Genomic DNA, 19,870 nt, shown 5'->3' on the forward strand with positions numbered 1-19,870 from the left:
TACATGCATACACGGATATATACACAATCTGATCTGTTTGCATTGATGTCTGAATGAGATTAAATGGAACGAATGAATATGATTATGATTTCACAAAAAGGACCTAACTGTCCAGGAAGGAAATTTTTTCCTGCTCTCTCTCTTTCTCTCTCTCTTCTTTTTTTTTTGGTCTTCGGTTGTTTGGTGCTTATTGATAAGCTAGCTGGATGAATGAAGAATGAATGAATGATTAATGGGAATATATACATACATATACATCCATACCTATAATTGTCAGGCACCTGCGTAAGAAAGAAAGAGAAAACAAAATCTAGGGATGTACCATGGTATATTGAAGTGAATAAAATAAAATATCCCGACGCGCGTGTCTGGATGGTGCGCGAAATAAAAAAAGAACTCCCACCAGCCAAGCAAGTAATACTGGCAGTTTTAGGTAAATAAAAGCAAATTATTTCCCTGTTGAAGAAAAAAAATCTTGGGCAAAGTCAAGCAAGCTGCAGGCTGAGGCTGGCTACAGAATAGGAATCCCACAGCATCGGATCCGCGTCCCGTCAACTCGCGCTTCCCGACCCCACCACAGACGCAGCAGTTCTTCGACAAAGACGCGGTCGGCCGTGCTCCAGGCATCCAGACCCATTTGTGTCATGTCGGATGCTGTGATCAAGACCGGTGCTTTTGATTCTTCACCTTCTTGGCGCTGTGAGTCTGCCGCGTTGCGACCTGATGATCCAAGTAGCGGCTCGTTCGCATCATCTTCCTGGTATGATGAGCCTGCTGGGGCTGTTTCTGCACCATCATCGTCATCTGCATCCGCATCTGCATCTGCATCATTATCATCAGGGTCATCTCGGTATGCTTCTGCCGAGTCGTTGCCGTCCTTAGCATCTTGGCGTGCCACAGCGTCAGAAAGTGTGGTGAAGATGAGCGTGGTCAGACGACGGAAATATGCTATTAAGGCTATTTCTTGTGGCTGATTGTTCTCTTCCGAATATACACTCTGATGAGATATGTTGCCTGTGGGCGAATCCACACTGGCTAGGAGGCTCGTGTCCTGCTCGGTCTGTTCCTCTTCTTCTTCCGAAATGCCGGTGCGCTTTTCTCCCGCTGATGCCCACCACATGAAGGATGTATAGGCCAGTCGGGGCCATGACACTGGTTCAACAATTGAAGCGGACGAGAAGGTAGACGCCGCATCCGTGTTATCGTCATGAGGTCCGGTTGGTGGGACATCGTTGCGGGGAAGTCGACGAAGGCCCTCTCTCAGCGTTACGAAGCGACGCGCATCTCGCTGCGTTGCCTTCAACGGCGTCTGTTTCGAGGGCTTCTGTGCCTCTGCAGGTGCATCCAAGACAGAAATCTTGGGATACACCTTCTGCGCCGCATTCTTAGAATACGAGGGAGGTAGAGTAATCAAAATATCGTAAAGTTCGGATTTCATGGTTAGAACATTGTCTGTCGTGCAAGCGATCCAGCTTGGCTGGACCTCTGATCCCGCTCCTTGTTTCGCAAAAGTGGAAAGGAAGGGTATATCATGGACACCGACATTGAAGAGAGGACGAGGTCGAAGAGGTGGAATTCCTTCCGGACGGAGCAGTGGAAGAAGTGACTGCGGTAATGAAGACAGCACAGAGAGATCATATACTTGGAATCGTCAGAACAACAGACACTGAGAAAATCAAGTCCATATCAATTCAAAAGGAAGAAAACATACCATAATCACAGCATGTCTGGACTGGAGCCTCGGTCACAAACAGAATCCGCTTGCGCAGCAAGGAGGCTCTGTATAATGGGAATACCAGAGGCCCAAAAGCATCTATAAAATCGGGAAGCGATAGAGCCGGATGGAATGGTGCCAGGACCGGCCTGGCAGTTTCCAATGCTGTCGCCTCACTGCTAGTACGGCCCCGTCGCTGGGTATCCGGACGATCTCCGTTTGATTTTGGTCGCAAGATTGCTGGAGAGTCGGGCGGAGATTCTGTGAGTGTTCTGGCTTCATCCTCCAGGATGTGGTGCTTCTCCCAGTAGTCGACCAGGGGCTGCGTATCGGACACATCCTCGGCACACTTCCTGCAAGCAAGACCTTATCAGCTCATAAACCTAGACTTCCATGCCTGGTATACCAACTTTGCTAGTTCCTTGAGGCCTGCTGCGTGTCTCCAGCTCTTGCCTAGTCTCCCGTAGCTCAAAGGCACCAGGACACCGACAGCCAGCATCAATGCATTGCGCTCTGCCTCCTCCGCCGGCTGATTGACGAATGCGCTGATCCCCGCATACTGTTCGTGAACGAAATACCTAGCAGCAGCATCGCTCTTAGCATCATTTTGAAAGAGTATTTTGGCCTACACGTACACAAGATCATCCGTCACATTGTGCAGTCCTGACGGGAGCGATTTGTATTCGACGGCGCCTTCGAGTTCCACTGCGCACCCCGCATATCAGCGCAACCGAAGAGAACGTAATCGCCAATCAACAATCACATACCTCCGGGCAGCGAATTTTTCCAAGCAATGACATATCTGTGTGAATTGGCACGGTCAGAGACGAGTACTTGTACGAGGCGAAAAGGGGCAGGATGACGAGGTAGTTGCTTACCCGGTCTTGATGTCGAAACGGATCAGGAACAGGGCCGCGATGCCCGGGGGCGACTCCAGCAGAGAGGCCTGGGACAGATCGAGCCTCAGAGAGGTCCTGCGGCTTGCTTGTGAAGCCATTGCCGATATCCAGGTGCGGCAGGGGAGCTGATGAGCTCCATGAAGTGCACTTGATAGCTGGGCGGTCCGATCTGATGGATCGGGTGATGCCATCATCGGCGGGCCTTTGCCTGGCCTGTGCCAAGCAATCCACTAAGGTAGTTCCCGCTAACCAACATGGAACTTCGATTGCCCACGAAGGTATGTAGATAGGCACTTTGTTTGTTGCTTTATTAACTTTGATAATACAGAAAATTCTACTCGATCTTATCTAGGGAAGATAACTGTTCACGTGGTACGTCTTGGATTCTCGCAGCAATTGCCGTATAATTTCCTGCAATCCAGTGTTCTGTTGATCAAAAGAATCAGATCTATGAAGATGAGCGCAGCAGATACACCTCAGCCTCATCCCTACTACCCAATTGGAGTAGAAATTGCCGGTTACATTGCCAATGAGAGCTCTGTCTTCGTCCTTGCTATCTGCTTCTCCTTGGGCTTAGCGGCTATTCTCGGCCTTATACTCGCCAGTGCCACGTACTTGCGCCCGTCAATGTCAAAAGCAGACAAGCTTGCCATACTGTGGTTTGCTCTATGTAAATATCTCGTGGATTTCCTCTTCCAGAAGAGTGTCTGTGCTGATAACCATGCGAATGCAGCGGGAACCCTCCATTGCTTTTTCGAAGCGTACTTTGTCTCCCATCACTCGGCCATGGGGCCTGCTCAGGATATCCTTGGGCAGTTGTGGAAGGAGTACGCGTTGTCTGATTCGCGATATCTCATTTCGGATCCATTCGTGGTGAGCATTGAAACCATAACTGTGGTGCGTTTGAAGACCCGTCTTTTCTCCTGTCGTAGACTCACGACTGGCTGGAGATCCGGCTAATAGATTTATGTCTTTGGAATGGCCAGACTGTTTGGGGGCCCCTGTGCTTCGTTCTGGCGTACATGATTGCTGCGCAACATCCTCTACGGCATGCTTTGCAAGTCATTATTTGCGTAGCCCATCTTTATGGGGATGCGTTGTACTACGCCACCAGTCTCTTCAACCATTACGTCAACGGTGTGTCGTACTGTCGGCCTGAGGCACTCTACTTCTGGGGATACTTCTTTTTCATGAATTTTATCTGGATTGTTGTGCCGGCATGTAAGTGTTTCCGAAGCCTTCGTCTTTATGTTTTAGCCTGCTAAGGTATGGGTTCTAGCCTATCTGTATGAGAGTCTCACCGCAATTTCGAACGCATTCCGTGCCCTAGACCGAACAGCGGGTCGACAGAAGTTTGAGTGAGCCCTTGAACAAACAGAGTCCGGCAGCAAGCTGTTTCACTCCCGGAGTGGAACTGTGTGTCGATATCCGTTATTGCTCTTATTTAATTGGGAAGAAGAAGTCGAATTCCTCTTCCATTGATCTTTTCTATTTTTTCTCTATCGATTTATAAATTTATTTGGGTATAGGCCTTTCAATATTGGAGTTGTGATGAACTTCAGGGCTTCAAATTATACAGGAAGCAGGAGCGTACTAAACTTCACGATGGATTGCTGGCAGGGAGCCTATGGCATACTTCTGATTGGAGATGGCATTCCATAAGGCAGTCCTGTGTCTTACCCAGATAGGCAACTGGCCTCATGCGGGCGACCGTTTTCTGGGATGACCTGAGCTGTCAGACCCTATTCTGGCCTCAGGAAGACAAACCTGATCATGATGACTGGGCGGAATGAGCGGCATACATCCGATGCTGCGATGGATAGCTTTTAGCGCCCACAAGAGCAAGAGCCTGTCTGCTTCTCTGTTTATTTCTTGCTAGAGAAGACCGAGCCAAGCGGCGGTTATTGGGCACGGGGACTGCATGCAGAGGACAGTGAAGCAGGGCAGAGGATGCCCAGTTCCACCGGCGACTCCACGTCGATGCGCAAGCGGACTGCCACCTCGCCAGGTCCACTCTGCAGTGGGACCTGTTCTCCACTGGGCGAAGTCATTGTCAAACATGCAGCAAGGAGAATCCGCGCTTCCTGGCCGCGATTGACTTACGACGTTGATATCTATTTTTTTTTCGCGCAGAATGGCGAACCAACACTCGTGCGGTAGTAATAAGTGCTTGTCGATGTAACGAAAGATCGGGAGCGCGGCGATATGATAGCTATAACCAGACGATCCTGACGGGGCTCTGATCGGTTACCCGGGCAGCCGCCGGGTCGGGCCCGATTCCGCTGGCGATCCTGTTATTCGCCGCCCAGCTCGCTCGGCGGGCCGCTGCCCTGTGCCGCATCATTAATATGCACTGCATGCTGGCCGCCGCATTCATCGTGTTTTCTTCAGGACGAGATCTCCAGTTGTCTGCGGTCGGACTCGGATGTCTTCACAGCGTGACAATTCGTGTCGCCTCTCCAGAGTAGGCATGTTTTGTACAGGGCGCACTCGGTGGTGAGTTCATCGCGATACTCAGCTGACATAAGTGGCCCCTCCAGAAGTAAACACATGACGAAACACATGACAAGGCCACGCTCTCTTGCTTACGCCACGCTGTCCCCTCAAAACCACTTCCCAGGTCCCAGCATGTTTTTGGTGGTGGATAAATCTCTCTAACGACTCTGACTACAGATCCCAATGTCCTCTCCTGCGAGCCCGCGTCGAAATCCTCCTGCTCGGGGATCCACCAAGTCCACCCCGGCGAAGACGAAGCCCCTAGACATTGGGAAGCCCCTTGGCATCTATGATACCGCCTCTGTTCGCGAGAAGGTCCGGCTATGGCAACAGAAGGGAGGCGGTGTAGTCACCGCCAACGACATATATGTCGAGGATGATGGAGATGAGGGGAACTCATCCTCCCATGACAAGTCCGGAAAGGATCCCGAACCCCGCCGACAGGCCACGCATGTTGAGGGTACCAACACGCGGAAAAGAAGCAGCAGCACCCCGAGGAAGCGCGTGGTGAGTGACGAGCATTGGCGAAAAGAGCGCAGTCCGCCCAGGACTCCCCCGGCCAAGGTCCCTCCACCGAAGCGCATCACCGTCTACAAGGTCAATGATCACTTCAACAACACCTCTTCTTCTACCTCCTCCGCTGCCGAGAAGAAGGACGCCAGAAAAGATGAAGGACCCCGTCCAGCCATATTCTCCCAACTTGCAGAGGATGGAATCAATGTCTATCCCACACCGTCGGCTCGGAGGCGGCCGAGAACCCCAAAGACCGCAAAGGAGAAAGCCAGTCCTAATGAGAATTCCAACGTCGAAAGAGATAATAAAAAGAATGGATCGGCATCGGTAGCCTCATCATCCTCACCGCCTTCTAAGGCAGCTTCTGCCAAGCAGCCCGAAGAGAGTCAAGCCGATGTGACAGGGGGTATGAGGCGCGCAACTCCACCACCGAAAGATGATGACGGCTGGGCAGCGAGTGAGGCGGACTTCTCGGAGCTGTCTCGAAGGAGACGGCGGGGACACACTGAGTCGCGGAGTGTTCGAAAGCCTCCCAAGGGAGGCATTTTTGGGCATATGCTGGATGAGTCCAAAAAGATGTTCGCGAAGCCTGCTCCTCCCCCTGCTCCAGCCGACCGTGGCGATAAGATCACGGCTTGGTTGTCTTCCACTCCCGATCCTTTTATGGAGAACAATGATGACACATCTACCGTCGAGACGCCTGCACCCTTGAGCTCGAGATCGAAGACAACACGGCATTCTCCCCGACATTCGCCTCGACATTCGCCCCGACATTCATCGGGATCCAGAGCTGCAGAAGATCTCAGCGAACACTCAGATGGTTGGCACGGCAGCGGCCCTCAAAGGAGGAAAAGCGTTAGAGACAGCACTGCAAGGCGTCGATCACATGATTCTGCTGCAGCTGGTGATAGAAGACTGTCGCGGTCTCCATCTCCCTTATCGGAGGAGGGTGCCAAATCCAGCGACAATAGAAAGGACAAGGAGCAGGAGCAGCCTTCACAATCCCATTTGAAAAGAACAGGAACACATAAGCGTGCCAAATCGTCCCCAGAGAAACAGCCCCTTACGCCAACTAGACATCGAGTGGAGGAAATCCTAGTATCAGAGTGCGAGTTCCCTCCCCCCTCCTCCGAGGGTTCAGAGGTCTCTGCCAGTGACGCGTCTTTCCCACTAAGGCTGAAACGGCCTTTCCCAAGCACTGGAATGCATCGACTCTCTACTATCGCATCGGAGGAAACGCTGAGTACAAAGGATGAGAAACAGTCATTAAGCAGCAAACGAGAGGAATCATCCAATATTCAAGCTTCCACCTCCAAGCCTGATGATGGGGCGCCTTCCGAAGCAGAAGAGCGAGATCGGGTTGATCCCAACTCGCTTCCTGGCGAGGCTCCTGGACTCAAGCGGCGATTGACGAAACACTCCGATCTGATGTCGGCTTTATCCAACCCTAATTCTGGCAGAAAAAGCATCCGGTCAGCCAGGAGAGTCAGAAGTAATAGAAGTCGTTTAGAAAGTGCAACAATTAGCGACTTGATGCAGCAACTCTCCGCTGATGAGACGAAATACATGCGTGAACTCAGAACTTTAGTCGGAGGTGTTATCCCCGTGCTGCTGACCTGCGTTCTTTCCCGATCTGATTCTGCTATTGCTGCAGGCCTCTTTCGGCCCTCATTGGATCCTAAAGATGATATCAACTTTACCAGACCCATTGTGGACATGGGCGTTGCCCTCGAGCGTCTCAAAACGCTGCATAAGCGAATCCCCTTGGATGACTCGGATGCCCTGCTAACCTGGGCCCAAGGGGCGCTGAGAGTCTATCGAGACTATCTTAAGGCCTGGAGAATGGGCTTCCAAGATGTGGTTGTCAACCTAGCTCCTCCAGATGAAAGTGAGACAGCGGCTGCTGAGACGCAAAGTCTGGACCAAGGGATGGCGAGAGACGAAAACGGGGACATCGTCGACAGTAACGGCGAAAAGGTGGACGTCGCATACCTGCTCAAGAGACCTCTGGTCCGCTTGAAATACCTTTCAAGGACCTTTAAAGGACTGGACATGTTGGCACATTCCCCGAAGACAGAGGAAATTGCGGTCGCCTACCAAGAACTGGTAGAGCAAGCCCGCCGTCGTGCACGTGAGGAACGAGCGAGGCTCGAGGACGAGGCGGCTGCGCGTATCGATCCCACGCGTGCTCGGGACCCAGCGACGCTGGCTGTGCTCACCGGTGTGTCAATCGACCAGACCCGACGGGTGCTTGCTCGTGACTTTTTCAATCTGTCGTTGTACCATTCGAGCGGCCAGATGGTCGACTGTCGAGCAGAGCTACTACTCAGAGATAATGCCCCTGGTGCAGGGCCCGGCGGTGATCTTTTGATCTGTGAAATCGACAAGGTAGATCGCTGGCTGCTATTCCCGCCAATAGAAACCGACTCTGTGTCCGCACGAAGCGGCGATGAGAAGGGAGAAATAGTGGTTATGATACGTGGCCAGTCCGGGGAGGATAGAAAATGGCAGGAATTGCTGTCGCTCAAAATCGACGATGAAGCCATCGCGCTTGAATGGGTGCAAATGCTGGGACAGGACCCTATTCCACCGGCTATAAACAGAACACAAAGCTTCATCAATCGTTTGAAGGACCACCAAAGAGAATCCATTGGTCAAAAGGACACCGTGCAGTCATCAGCGTCAAATAAGCCTCAAGAACCGAGCCCCAATGAGGTTGATGTACCTATAGGAGAGCAGGCAAGCGTAGTCAGTCGTGCTGGGAGAAGCTCCACGTCACACGAGGGGCAAAGTTCTGGACCAAGCATGCTAAGCCTGTCTTCTGCTGGCGCGTCTCGCAGTTCCTTGGTTTCTGCCATCACAAGGGAGTCCGACTATGCCTCAATCGGGCCAGAATCGTCTGCTAAGTCTCCGTCCCATGCTTGTACTTCTGGACCACCTCCCAGAGAGCCTGACGACGACGTGATTATACCGCTTGGTGAAAAGGCTTCGCCGGGCCTGAAGAGATCTAAGGCCAAGAGACGCTCCCGACATGCAGGAGACCTTTCTCCTGTTGGCAGTCAAACAAAGAGTTCCCCTATTCCTGATCGAGAGGCTCCATCGCCGACAACTCCAAGGTCTGATCGCGACCATGATGAAACGAAGCGGATACCTCAGTCCCAGCATGGGCGATCTCCAAACAATCGTCCTCCAAGAGATCAGACCCCTGAGGAGGCACAGGAGAAGCCCGGCTACCACCAGCGTGTGTCTTCTGTCCCCTCAATGGACCTGCCAACTATCAAAAAGATCAGAAAAGGTAGCCAGAACAATGCGCCTCTACATACTGATGCCGATGAAGAGGATTGGCCGGATTCCAAGTCGCCATCTGGTCACTCAAAAGAGGAGGATGGGCCAGAAACTCCTCCAGTCCCACCTCCCCATCGATCTCCCAGCCCAGCATACTTGAAGCAGCAGAACATTCCAATTCTCAGTCCAACTTTTGGTCGACTGAAGAGGAGATCTTCGTCTCCGTTGAAACACGAATATGAACCTTCGACCCCCTCCGAGTCGTCTTCCGACTCCGATACGTCTACTGTGCGCCATTATGACATGGAGTCGTCGTCGTCTTCGGAAACATCTGAAGACGAATTGGGGGAGGAGGATGATGTGCCAACGCCCCTTCCTTCCGCTGAGACCGACCAGCTTCCAAAGCCTTCCCCGCCGGCTTCTCTCCCGACTCTCGATAGTGACTCCTTGTCTCCATCAAATTCCGTGTCTCAAGGGCCTTATCGTACTGTTCCTCCCCAGCCGTCGAAGTCGTCCAAGGCTATTGCTTCGATATTTTCATGGTCTGAAAAAGGAAACTGGGAGAGCCTCTATCCGGATGAGTGCAGAATCGTCGTCAGCCCTGGACTCATTGAGGCGTATGAGATGACTGCTGGGTCGCAGTCGTCTGGGCAGCAAGCGGATGGCAATGACGATGACGGTGATGATGCGCGCAAAGAGCAGCCTCTTATCGCTCTGGAACTTACGCCATTGGTCCCAATTCGGCGGGGAACGGCGATCGATATCAGCATCCGTTCACCTCCAACCGAAAGATCGAAGATCAAGTCAAGCAACAATATTATGTTTCGATCGCGCAATATGGAAGAGTGCGAGGTTTTGTACGGTCTAATCAACCAGGCACGCATCAACAACCCGACATACATCGCTCTCCAAAACGCCCGAGGACCATATGCAGGCCAACCACCGTCGCTTGAGCGGCACAATTCAACGCATTCTGAGAAGAGAACTAGCTGGTTTGGCTTTCCTAGACGGAAAAACAGTTACCGAGCACCCAGCAAGCGTGAACAGTCGGTAGGAGTTGCATCGGAGAGTAGTGTGGGGACCATGAGCAGTGCATTTTCGGCCCTGAAACGGTTTGGCGCTGGCAAGATGTTCAGCATTGCCCGATCTACCATCACGTCTCGGACAGGGGGAAGTCGTGATGGGAGCCTTTATTCGAGTTCTCTCGGTTCTGGGTCCCGTTCTGTCGGAGGAGCCTTTGCGGAAGCTATCAAGGGTGCGGACGGGATTGGCTTGTCCAATGCGAAGATCCGGCTTTATGTCCGTGAAAGTGTGTCGAAATGGCGTGATCTGGGAGCAGCTCGATTGACCATCATGCCTGCGACGCCAAGATCCTCTCGCCCTGGCACAGCGGGGAGCGTTGCTGCTCCTGCTGATGCCAATGCCAATGCCGCAGCAGGTGAAACAGGGGAGGGTGATGCACCAGTGGCAGAGGCCGCCGCTACTCCGGCCGCTGCATCACCACGTCGTGTCGCTATACCACAGGAAAAACGGATTCTGATCCGGGGAAAGACGCGGGGAGAGGTCTTGCTCGATGCTACTCTGGGCGAGAGCTCATTTGAGCGCGTGGCCAGAACGGGCATTGCAGTCTCGGTCTGGGAAGAGAATGAAGGCGGTGCAGTCAGCAAGGAGGGCGGTGTCACCGGCGGCTCGTTCCGAGTATATATGATCCAGATGAAGAGCGAGGCCGAGGCAGCTTATACGTTTTCACTGGTAGGAAAGCTGCGGTATTAACTTGCCTATCATGTTGGAATGTAATCCACTGCATTGGTGGTGTTTTGCAATATATCTAGTCTACATTTTCGATGATTGTGGAGACTTCTCTATTTGCCTTTTTTTGTTCATTTTTTGGAACTATTTCCCCCCCCCCCCAACTATCCCCTCATGCCTTCATGCCTTCATGTCTTCATGTCCTCATGTTATGTCTCATGTCATGTCTTTATGTCATGTCTCATGCCCTGTCTACGACATTTGACGTACGTATGTATGTAGTTTTGGCCGCTCAAGTCTCCCCTTCACCCTTCATACTTCAAGCTTTATACCAATTTTATACCAATTTACGTGTTGATAGATGGAGGAGGTAGGTAGAAGAAGATTGCATTGTTGAGTTGAGTTGCATTTTCCATTTTTCCATTTTCCAGTTCATTTCCATCCATCCCTCTCTCATCGTATCTATCTATCTATCCGTCATCGTCATCCATGGTCACGACTTGTCTAGCTTGTGTAGTTAGCTAGCTAGCTAGCTGGTGCAGTTCGTTCGTATTTATGTCTAAATATTAAATATATGTATATGTAAGGGTAAGAAAGAAGGTGGTAAAGAATAAATAGATAGTACTGGAGTGTTTCAGGAATTAATCAGTTCAACTGATTGACTAGTCAGTCAGTCAGTCAGTTAGTCAGTCGTTCGTTAATGCTCATTGTATTCATTGCTGTATACCTATCTATCTGTCTATCGAGTAGCCGTAGAGAAATGTTAAATGAATCCATCCATGCAATTACTTCCTGACGAACCCTGTCCCTGTCCCTGACCCTGACCCTGACCCTGATCATGGCTATGCTATAACCGTACGAGATCGATAGTATCATATGGATATATGCAGTGGTTATTATCATGATTATAGTGTATACACATAAATGCAAAAAAAAAGGATGGTGAGGATCTAGTCTGTTCCTACTACCTTGCGTAAGTAGGAAGGCGGGTAGAGATTTCTTATTTCTTCTCAGCAGGAGCATCAGCATCAGCAGCAGGAAACGCCGTCTTCTCAAAGATGAACCCCACGCCATGATCCTCCTCCCTCAAGAGAGAAAGGAGCACCGGATCGCGGATCTGGCTGGCTAGATCCGTGCCCTCCTCCCCATGGTCGTCTGCACCAAAGGCGGAAGGGTCGATGTGCGAGTATTCGGAGAGGAATTGCTGCATCCTGGCTTGGTCGCTGTTCTTCTTCTTCCTCCCACGCGGGTTCTTTGTGTCTTTTTTCTTGTTCTTGTCCTTGGTCTTGTTGCTCTGACGTCGCTGGAGAGGATGGGAGCCTCGTCGGATTTGGGCCTCTTGCGCGTCGATGTCTAGTTGTGATACTTTGATGAGAGTTGGGAGGTCTGGTAGATCGATGTCTTCTTCATCGTCTTCATCATCAGTCTCCTCCTCGTCTTCTGCTGAAGAACAGCTGCTGCTGGATTTATCGTCGGAATCTGTGGAGACTGGACGATCACCTCCGTCGGTGGATGGTGTCCCCCGCCCGCCGCAGTTACAGCACAGAAGATCATGTGTCTGGCATCCTTCGCCCTCATACAGTCGAAATAGGTCCTTGAGCTCCTCCCGCGAGAACTGTGCCATGCCGCCTTTCTGTTCCATGACGCTGTCCGCCAGCCCGATTTTGGTCACTTGTCTCTGCCAGATCTTCTCCTCCAGCCCGCCTTTCAGCATGATGCGATATATCCAGCAGTGGCGTGTTTGTCCGTCTCGATGGATCCGCGCCATGGCCTGCATGTCCGTCGCCGGATTCCAATCGACGTCGAAAAGGACGAGGCGGCTGGCCCCAATCAGATTCAGGCCTGTGCCTCCGGCCTTTGCGGAGAGTAGAAACGCAAAGCAGGTACTCGCGGGACTGCGATTGAAGTCGTCAACGAGCGACTGCCGTTTCGAGGACGGCGTGGTGCCGTCCAGACGCAGGAACGGGAGCGAAAGCGACGTGAGCAGCGTGGCGAGAAGGTTCAATGTCGAGGTATAGTTGGAGACCAGCACGATCTTTTCCGACGTGGTTGTGCGCAGATTATGGAGGAGTTGGTCGAGTACCCTCAATTTCCCGCTCGAGGAAGGGGAGAAATGACGCAGAAGATTCGGTGGCAGCGTAGACAGCAGCGCGGAAACCGTAGCATTCGGTGTTTCGTCTTCCGTCTTCGCAGTGAGCAACGATGGGCTGTTACATAATTTCTTGAGAATAGTAATGAGATGGAATGCACCCTCGGTGTTACCAAGAGCGCTTTGAAAGATGGGCGACGCGAGGACGTGACGGTAGATGCTTGCTTGTATCGCCGTAGGTTCGCACAGGAGCACATACTCCGTTTTTGGCGGCAGGTATTTGGACAGGATATCCGCCGTCCTGCGTAGCATGAACATGGACGTGAGATTTCTGAGCTCCTCACTCCTCGCCTCTCCTTTCTCAATCTCTCTTTTTGTTGCCTCGGGCTGCCTACTCCTCATAATAGGCCCCTCGAATTCTTTCATGAAGTTCTTGTATGTACCCAGAATCCCAGGATTGACCAGGTCGACCGCCGCGAAGAATTCACTCAGATCATTCTGAATCGGAGTGCCAGAGAGGATGATCCTCTTCGTGGTGTTGAGCGCTTGAATGGCCTGGCCGCTCTTGTTCTGTAGTGTCTTTAGTCTGTGGCCTTCATCTGCAATGACGATATCGACCCCGGCACCTTTGATGAGCCCTTCCTGGACGGTTCGCAGCTTTTCGTACCCGACGATCATAACATTATAGGCTTTGCCCATAGTAAAGTCCGTCAGTCGTTTCCTCTTGTCATCGAAGACGAACACGCCTATCCGTTCATTTCCCAGCCATTTGCGGAATTCTTTTCTCCAGTTGTTGATGAGGGTTACTGGGCAAACAATCAACGCCTTCTTGACGACTGGGGGCTCTTCGTAGATCGGATTTTGTTTGAGCAATGTCCACAAGAGTGTGATTGTTTGCAGGGTCTTCCCCAGACCCATCTCGTCCGCTAGGATTGCTCCTTCACCATTGTAATCCCTTAACCCCATGACACACTCGTAAAGAAATTTGACACCCTCCCGTTGGTGTTCGCGGAGGTGTTTGGTAAGGATGGGGTCCACGACGACATCAACAATCGTCTTTCCCTTTGGAACGACATCCGGCCGTTTCATGACCAAGGCGCCCGGCGCATTTGGATCATGACGGGGAATAGGCTGTGCTGCCGGTTTTGCGGAAGAAACTGTGCTCTCTTTCACCGGGTTCTTGAAAGCGTTGCCCAATGCTGCGCTTCTTGGAGCGGCAACATTGAGATTTTTCACGAAGGCATCTTTTTCACTGTCATTCCGAGAGCTTGTCCGACTCAATGGCTTCTTTGCGCCTTCAGTTAGCGTCGCGGAGACTTTCGGCAGCTTTGATGCTTGAGTAGGGACAACAGAGGCTTGTGTCTTCTCACGAGACGCGAGAGGAGACGTCAGGGTTTTCTTTGCCCCTCCCAGAAAAGATCGACCAGACAAGTACTCTTCTTTCGACATGGCGGATTGCACCTCGACATCTTTTCCCCCAATCGTCAAAGTTGCTCCAGGTTCCAGAGTCGAGTTGATCATTATGCGCCCCATGTCTCGGCCTGATACATCCTGAAGATAGCCGTATCCTCCACGGATGGAGAGAATGCCATCGCCATCCCAGGTTTTGTGTTTCTTAGTCGTGAATTTTCGCCTAAGATACGGTAGAAGGGGAATGGTTAATGTCTGAGTAAAGGCATCGAATAGAAAAGGCAACTAACCAGAGAACATTATAATAAGCCTCCACTTCCTGAGTAGAGCCATTATTATTTTCCGTGTTCGCAGAGTTGCTGGCATCGTCTACGGACGGAGCCGCCTTTCCAGTCAAGTTCTTCACCTGGATCAACGGCTTGCGGTACGCAAGCTGTGGCTTCGGCTTATCCTTAGTGCTCTTGCTCTCGACCACAGAAGTGGATGTCTTCTCATCTTTTGCGGACTGATCGTCGTCCTCACTCAACCGCGGTCGTTTCGACGGGTGAGGGTTTCCACTATCTCCAGTTATCGGTGTTGAAGATTCCGCTGGAGGAGGGGGCTTTCTTATCAGCGGAGGACGAAAAGGCTTGAAAACCATGGCGGCCAGCCGATGATTTTCAATAATGCCTCGTTATGGACCGGAGACACTTCGACTGTTCCATCCTGTTGAGATAAGCTGACACGTGCTCTTTGCCAAGGCCATCCGCGACGCGAGGGAAACGCGAACCCACGTGATCACGCTTGATTATTACCGACTTCGAACGAACATCTGGTGTTTCTGTGATTTTTATTGCATTGTACATACAATTGAATTGAACAGCAAGAATGAGTGTTGTATCTACGAAAGAATGTAAACAGAGTGTGTTTCCAGATCAGTCAGCTGAGATTGTGGCGCATTAAAATCCCATTACAATTAGGATCATGTATCGAGGCTGTTACCCCATGTTGACAACAGATATACTACATGTGCATATATATCCAAGAAATGAAACATATTTGAACATGACGAAAACATGGGGAACTCCAGTCTCTTTATAGACCTCACAAGCCTTTAACGACTCGCTCCGCTCGTCTAGGCTTGAAGGGGAAGACTATCTAGGCTTACTAATGCCTATAATGCTCGGGACCTTCGGCCCTCCGCCAGCCTATAATATATGTAAGCCTTTATAAAACCTCTGAGGAAGCCCATAAGAGAGCCATTATGAAGCCCATATAAGCTAATATGAAGCCTAGTATACTTAAGTGCTTATACCTAAATGCTCCGGACCTTCGGCCCTCCGCATACCTTTAATGCAAGCCTATATAAAGCCTCTAGGGGTGCCAGCGTGAGGCCTCTAAGGGTGCCAATATGAAGCCCATAGGCCTATAGGGAGTCCCAGGGCCGTAGCCAACTGTAAGCAGACAGATGCTTACGTAAAAGTTTCAGGCACGTGATTTTTAAGCGGTTTTAACCAATCATGCAGCCGGAAATGTCTTAGTAAGCAACATTATCCGCGAATTCAACCAATCACACGTGCAGAAATTATTAGTAAGCAAAATTGTCCGCGAATTTACAATGTGGGGGATACACAAAGGTGGTAAAATATTGACATAACGATTGTCATTTCCAGTCACAGTGGTCGCCAAAACCAATGTTGGATTTACAACGAGATTCACTTTGCGTCTTCAGCGATTTTCCGATCGGTCAGTGGGATGACTTGCGGTCCTTGGTAGTGGCGCTGCCGGACGAACCACCAGGCGGCGATGAAAATGGTGAAACCGCCAGTGATCAAACTCGCGTAGTTCATGGATTGCGCATTGGTAGGAAGGGAAGCAGGGAAGCAGAAAATGACAATGAAAGCTAAGATGTAGATGCAACTCAGAATGTTAACGATGTAGCCGATTGGACCCTTCATCCAGAAGTATCCCGGTGTGATGAGCGAACGACGGTTCAGGACGTGAGGGAAGATGGCCGCAAAGTAAGAGAGGGTCGAGAGTTGGACATAGGAGCCAACGAAGGCGTTGAAAGCAGTGGTCGAGCCGACATAGATGCATGCAAGGACCGTGATGAGCAGGCCGCAGACCAGCGTTGCATTGAACGGATTGTGCATCTTGCTGTTGATGCGGCCAAGCCAGCCGCTGAAGGGGGTGGCATTGTCCCGCGCAAGCGTCCAGAGAGTTCGGCCGGCGGTGATGTAGCAGCCGATGCAGGTGATCAGAGTGGGCAGAAACGCAACGATCAACAAGCCGAGAGCACCCCCTCTCGTCCCGGTTGCTTGGCGGTAGATTTCAGCCAGAGGAAAACTAAACACACTGTTGACAACCTTATCGAGGTCCTGGATTGAGTAGAAGAGGGCGATCATGTAGAGGAAGCCCGTGATGAAACCGACAGTCATCTGAGCCAGTACAGCCTTAGGGATGTTCTTGCTGGGTCTACAGTTCAATTAGCCACCCCTACTTTCTTTCCTTTGCCAATAAATCGAAGTAAGGAGAGGTAAGTAGCTTACCTTGGGATTTCCTCTGCCAGATGAGAGGTCACATCCGGAGTGCCTACGCTATAGGCACCGTTGAGCATACCAGCGACAAACACAAAGCCCTGACTCGAATAGCCGGTGCTGTTGGACCAACTGCGCCAGACAAATTCATTCGAGGCATAGCCAACGCCATTGACATGGGGCATCACGGCGCAAACGATAATGGAGACGAACACACCGGCCAGAATGAGCACCATGCCCAGGTTCCCGATGTGCGGGAGGGCCCGGTTGGCAAAGAGAACGGTCGCGCAGCAGATCCACGTGCAGATGATGAAGCTCACGAACACGTGCCATGGATGGGGGGTGAAGTCGGGATGGAACAGAGCATACATGGAAACCGTTTGGTTTCCCAAGATTGCCGACATGGAGGCGGCCCCAAAGATCCACGCCAGGGTATTCCAGTACCCGGCAAACCATCCGCAGACCCGACCATACTTGCCCGCAGTGACAGTGGCCCAATGGTAGACTGGTGATAACTTAGTCCCCTTACGTTGAACGAGAGCGCGGAGCTTGAGACATACCACCACTAGCTGACGGGATGGCAGATGCCAGTTCAGCAATCGACGCGGCTACTAACCAGTAACAAACCGATACCGCGATGCTGGATTGACTGTGAGAGGAGGATTATGACTTGCAGTCAGGAGCAGGGAACATACAACTCGTAGATCACTCCCGCGGGTCCTCCATTGGCAATGCTGACCGTCTGAACCAGTTATCAGGGACCGAATTGCACACGAGCAAACGTCTCACGATGTATCGGGGCTGAACCTACCACACTGCCTCCTTGAGCGATCCAGGTGTTTCCCGTCGTGACTGCAATGGCACAGATGCTCAAGAGACTGAAGTTGCGCTCGAGCTCCTGGCGGTGACCTGAAGCGTTCACCAGCTCCCCCGAGGCCTTATCATCATCAAGCCCCGTTATTGCTTCTATTTTGTCCGCAGGAATATCCTCCGCCATCCTGGACCAGATCTCCAGCAGCCGCGCTCGGGATCCAAGGAGTAGCGACTGGTAAGGCCGGGAAAGAAGGGAACGGAAAAGGGAAAAAGAAGGAACAAACGTCAGAAAGGAATGAAGCCCGGGTCGGTCGACAGAAGCTATTAAAGAGCGTGAGAAAGCGTACGCCCTAAAGAAAGCGCCCACGAGGCGTAGCTGGTGCAACGTTAATAGTGACCCAGTCCTATCTCCTCCGTACCGTCACGTCAACCGGGGCACCAGATAGCAAGACGTAACGGCCGGGGCTATCTATGTCTGCACATACATGTCCCAGGCTTTTCCTGGGGTGGACGGAGGCGCATTGGGCAGGCTTGCCCTTATCAGAGGGGTTGCACTTTGGCCATGTCGATTGGCAGAGTCATGGTCGATGTTGTGGAGAGGCCCCGGAAACCATATCCCAGAGAAGCAACTGCAGCAGACACCAAACTCTCTCCCTCGGGGATCAGCCCGGGTGCATGCTGATGACAACGTCGCTCCAGCAGAGTCTACAGTCTAAATTCAAGAATCTTCCAAGGCGACGTTGATAACTACACCTCCCTAACAAGGCATGAGTCGGTGCGACAGACTGGCAGATTGACAGACAGCAGAGACCACCTATCGCCACTCACGTGACAGCGCACCGGGACAGCGAATATCCCCCGAATCTTATTACCTGCAACTATGACAAACCATGCTCAACAGGGTCAAAGGTCAGCTTCACGCAGCTTATCGAGGGGCTCCACCCCATCTGGCTCGGGGCTCTTCTGGGCTCATGCTGCCAAGAGGGTTTTGTTTGGCATTCTCCAGGACCAGTGCCACCGGGCGAGACCAATTGAAAGAACTCCGTACCACTGAACAGCAAGAAGCGACAAGAAGGGACATGCCCACCGTCTACATGTAGCGTTTGATCGCCCAGGAGGTCCTTACTCCGTCTTAGCGAGTTTGACGGCTAATTCATCACCCATCCTCTCAGGCATCCCACTTCGGTGGACCCCTCCAGTCGATCTGAATCTGATAATGGCCAGCCACATCAGGGTTGATCAGCCTCCAGGGCCTTGCTAAACCATGGCTCACATCAAATGTCCCACATAGTGATTTCCAACATTTCAGACCTGATGAGGACCTCTGCTACAGTCTCCAAGCTTCCTCTGGCCATGATTGGCGTTCACTAAAGCACACGCGACTCGAATGGGAAATGCTCTTCCCTTGGGCTTCCAGTCTTGGCAGAAATGGCATAGTGGGTTTTTCTCTCCAGAGCTTCTTGGGGTAGCGCTGATTAAGGTTTGCCCTAGCGAGCCGCGCTACCGATTGACGGCGGAGTATCAGACAAATGCCTCAATGTTAGATGGCTCCATACTACCTAACGAAATTATTGTCTCCATCTTTCAGCAGCAGTTGGCGTCGTTTCTGTTGACTGGCTGAGACTGGCAGCCAATCCATCTTTTCGAGCTCGTATACGGAGGATGAACTACGTCGAAATTGTTCATTGGTAGGACGAGTTATAGATCGGCTCAAGAATCCGGTCTGCTATTCTTGGATGACAGCACGTTATACCATAAATGTCGGCCCCAACAGCCGTATGGGATCCGTTGCTGTTCGATATTCTTTGGCTATACCAGACCGAATGGCGTCACGGAGTTTAATACTGGCATAAGTGGCGTGGCTTAGGAACCAGCAGAGGTCGGCGATTCTCCCGTGTCTAGGCATTTTAATGCCCAGTATTTTTGTGAAGAATTTGCTGCCGGCATCGGTAGGAGGTTTTTGAGTTCTTCGTTCCGCGGGACTACTGTGTGGATGGCAGTGCTAGCAAGGTTCGACTGCAAATAGTCGCCGGGAAGATCCCCGATATCGACACACCATTCATTGATTGATTGGCGTGCCGAGATCCTCTCCGGGGCACCTCGATATGAGGTATCGCGTGTGCTGGTCAGGGGCACGCGCATATACACTCAGAGCATGGACCAGTAACTTGAAATTATTCTTCCACTCACAGGCGATAGCCATGCTGCCACCCAAACCCTGCTGGGCAATTTTTAACCTTTGCCCTAAGATCAGTCCCATCAAGCCGACGAACCCGATAGATCGGCAAATAACTTCCTACCATGCTTGATGACGACACTCTGCACATAGACTGATATGTAACTATGTATACTTCCTTCTTCTCCTCTGTTTAGTTTCCCCCCATCC

At 51.5% G+C, this 19,870-nt stretch overlaps 5 protein-coding genes across 5 annotated transcripts; 2 read left to right on the forward strand and 3 right to left on the reverse strand.

Annotated features, from left to right (window-relative positions):
* Positions 1–511: 511 nt before the first annotated feature.
* On the reverse strand, positions 512–2,711 carry T310_1809 (uncharacterized protein; the record flags this gene model as incomplete). Its single annotated transcript, XM_013475315.1, has 6 exons — positions 512–1,641; positions 1,712–2,067; positions 2,098–2,292; positions 2,350–2,419; positions 2,482–2,516; positions 2,593–2,711. 6 exons carry the CDS (start codon positions 2,709–2,711, stop codon positions 512–514), a joined length of 1,905 nt encoding a protein of 634 aa, XP_013330769.1.
* Positions 2,712–3,069: 358 nt separating this feature from the next.
* T310_1810 (uncharacterized protein) lies at positions 3,070–3,975 on the forward strand (the record flags this gene model as incomplete). The annotated part of the gene is made up of 3 exons (XM_013475316.1): positions 3,070–3,510; positions 3,546–3,834; positions 3,893–3,975. The coding sequence occupies 3 exons, from the start codon at positions 3,070–3,072 to the stop codon at positions 3,973–3,975; spliced, it is 813 nt and encodes a 270-aa protein (XP_013330770.1).
* Positions 3,976–5,292: 1,317 nt separating this feature from the next.
* On the forward strand, positions 5,293–10,680 carry T310_1811 (uncharacterized protein; the record flags this gene model as incomplete). Its single annotated transcript, XM_013475317.1, has 1 exon — positions 5,293–10,680. The coding sequence occupies one exon, from the start codon at positions 5,293–5,295 to the stop codon at positions 10,678–10,680; it is 5,388 nt and encodes a 1,795-aa protein (XP_013330771.1).
* Positions 10,681–11,656: 976 nt separating this feature from the next.
* On the reverse strand, positions 11,657–14,795 carry T310_1812 (DsDNA-dependent ATPase (Rad54b); the record flags this gene model as incomplete). The annotated part of the gene is made up of 2 exons (XM_013475318.1): positions 11,657–14,378; positions 14,446–14,795. 2 exons carry the CDS (start codon positions 14,793–14,795, stop codon positions 11,657–11,659), a joined length of 3,072 nt encoding a protein of 1,023 aa, XP_013330772.1.
* A 1,054-nt stretch (positions 14,796–15,849) lies between these two features.
* Positions 15,850–17,668, reverse strand: T310_1813 (Choline transport protein; the record flags this gene model as incomplete). The annotated part of the gene is made up of 5 exons (XM_013475319.1): positions 15,850–16,609; positions 16,684–17,176; positions 17,232–17,311; positions 17,367–17,413; positions 17,483–17,668. 5 exons carry the CDS (start codon positions 17,666–17,668, stop codon positions 15,850–15,852), a joined length of 1,566 nt encoding a protein of 521 aa, XP_013330773.1.
* Between the last annotated feature and the right edge of the window lie 2,202 nt (positions 17,669–19,870).

Source organism: Rasamsonia emersonii (assembly GCF_000968595.1).
Source record: "Rasamsonia emersonii CBS 393.64 chromosome Unknown ctg1118621760003, whole genome shotgun sequence".
Classification (NCBI taxonomy): Eukaryota; Fungi; Ascomycota; class Eurotiomycetes; order Eurotiales; family Trichocomaceae; genus Rasamsonia; species Rasamsonia emersonii.